The following is a 1,930-nucleotide window of genomic DNA, read 5'->3' as shown; positions in this document are numbered from 1 at the left end:
GGTTGGCCAAACTCCGGCCCACCAATCCCATGATGCATCTCTCTTCGGGAGTCATGTGGCTGTGGGAATCTTGCAAAGCCTCATGGGATCCGTAGTTCCACCACAGGTGGCGGGCCGCAGTTTGGCCATCCCTGCCCTAGGGTGTGTGTTACTAAATTGTTTCTGGCAGGATCACCGAGCGGCCTCCTCTCAGGACTGGCGAGCTGCAATTTGACATTTTTGTCCTTTTCTAAAATCCATTCTTCATTTGTTTTTCTCCATTGCCGCAGGCAAGAATGACGGCTCCGTGGGCGGCAAACAGTACTTCAGGTGTAACCCCGGCTACGGCGTCTTGGTGAGGCCCGACAGAGTCAAGAAAGCCACGGGCACGGCGCGCAGAAAAAGCGCCGGGCTACGGCTGCAAGGAACAGCCGCCGCCGAGATCCGAAAGGGCGCCGGTCTCTCCGGCTCTGCCGGGAACCTCGCCACGCTGACTGCCCTGGCGAAATCGGACCGAGCCGCGAGCCTGAGGGCCGACGCCCAGAAGAAGGCGGAGAACCGGAAGTCCTGGGCCAATTAACCAAGCGGTTGCCGCCGTATTGCAACGCTGCGTCTTTAACCTACCGAAGAGCTTCCGCAAGGTGGTCATCCCGGATGACGACTCGTGACAAAGCCCCTCCGCCACGATACTGCTTTCCGGTGTCTCTTCTCTGCATTTGGTGACGGACCCCCCGTTAGTCTGATCATGTGACGCTCTTCTCTCCGAAACCAAGGCGCGTTTCATTTACCGACACCGCGGCTGCCCCCTAAGACGCACGGAGAGGTCACCGATACGCTCGAGTTTTTAACCTTTATCATTGGCCAACACGGTGCAGGCAGGACAGCCGACCATCGCGGCGCGTCCTATGTGTATATAAATTGTCCGTATGTGTAAATACGTTTTATACGTCTTTTATGTGTTTTGTCGGCGAAGGAACGTTGGGGTTGTGGGTTCTACGTCTGTGGATTCTGCACGATTTTTCCCAGACCAAATCTGTGGTTTTTATACCGTCGTTGGGCGGCCTCGGGAGTCGAGAGACAAGCTGGCGGGAACGTATGTGTGTATATAACGGATTAGGGGTGTACATACGCAGCTGTATCTGGGGGAAACAATTAAGTGCAATGGTAAGTGAGTGCAGCCGGGGAACGGTGAAAAGGCAAACGGTTCGTTCAACCACAAACCCCCCTCCATAGGTTATCCCGCTGCAAAATTCTTCAATGGAATATTCATTTGTCTTCAGTTTGGTTTATTCATCTGATTATTTTTTTTTCTGTGTTTTAATACAAATTTATCCGACTTACGGCACCAAAATTTCTACTTATTGAGTCTGTAGAATACCAACGTGCACCAGATCTTCACACACACCGTCACTCGATGAGTCACGTTCCCCGGCGCAACAAGGCACCTTCTCCGACACATTCTGCGGCGCGATGAGTCACCTTCTCTGACACGATGAGTCACCTTCTCTGACACGATGAGTCACCTTCTCTGACACGATGAGTCACCTTCTCTGACACGATGAGTCACCTTCTCTGACATGATGAGTCACCTTCTCCGACGCGATAGGTTGCCTTCTCCGACACGATGAGTCACATTCTCCGACGCGATGGATCACCTTCTCTTGGCACATTCTCTGACGCGATGAGTCACGTTCTCCGACACATTCTGCGGCGCGATGAGTCACGTTCTCCGAAGAGACGGGTCACCTTCTCCAACACATTCTCTGACATGTTGAGTCACCTTCTCTGACACATTCTCCGTCGCTACGAGTCACCTTCTCTTGACACATTCTCCGACACGACGAGTCACCTTCTCCGACACGACGAGTCACCTTCTCCGACACGACGAGTCACCTTCTCCGACACGACGAGTCACCTTCTCCGACACGACGAGTCACCTTCTCCGACACGA

At 53.4% G+C, this 1,930-nt stretch overlaps 1 protein-coding gene across 1 annotated transcript in view; it reads left to right on the top strand.

Moving 5' to 3' along the window:
• The window catches only part of KIF13B (kinesin family member 13B), a 211,107-nt gene extending 210,474 nt beyond the window's left edge, over positions 1–633 (top strand). The window contains 1 exon segment of the mRNA XM_018570085.1: positions 270–633. Coding sequence (XP_018425587.1) covers positions 270–559 — 290 coding nt within the window. The 3' untranslated portion in view covers positions 560–633.
• Positions 634–1,930: the final 1,297 nt, after the last annotated feature.

Source organism: Nanorana parkeri, unplaced genomic scaffold (assembly GCF_000935625.1).
Source record: "Nanorana parkeri isolate BGI_ZX_2015 unplaced genomic scaffold, ASM93562v1 scaffold1453, whole genome shotgun sequence".
Classification (NCBI taxonomy): domain Eukaryota; kingdom Metazoa; phylum Chordata; class Amphibia; order Anura; family Dicroglossidae; genus Nanorana; species Nanorana parkeri.
The sequence above is the reverse complement of the archived record's forward strand: the minus strand, read 5'-3'. Positions and strand labels throughout refer to the sequence as shown.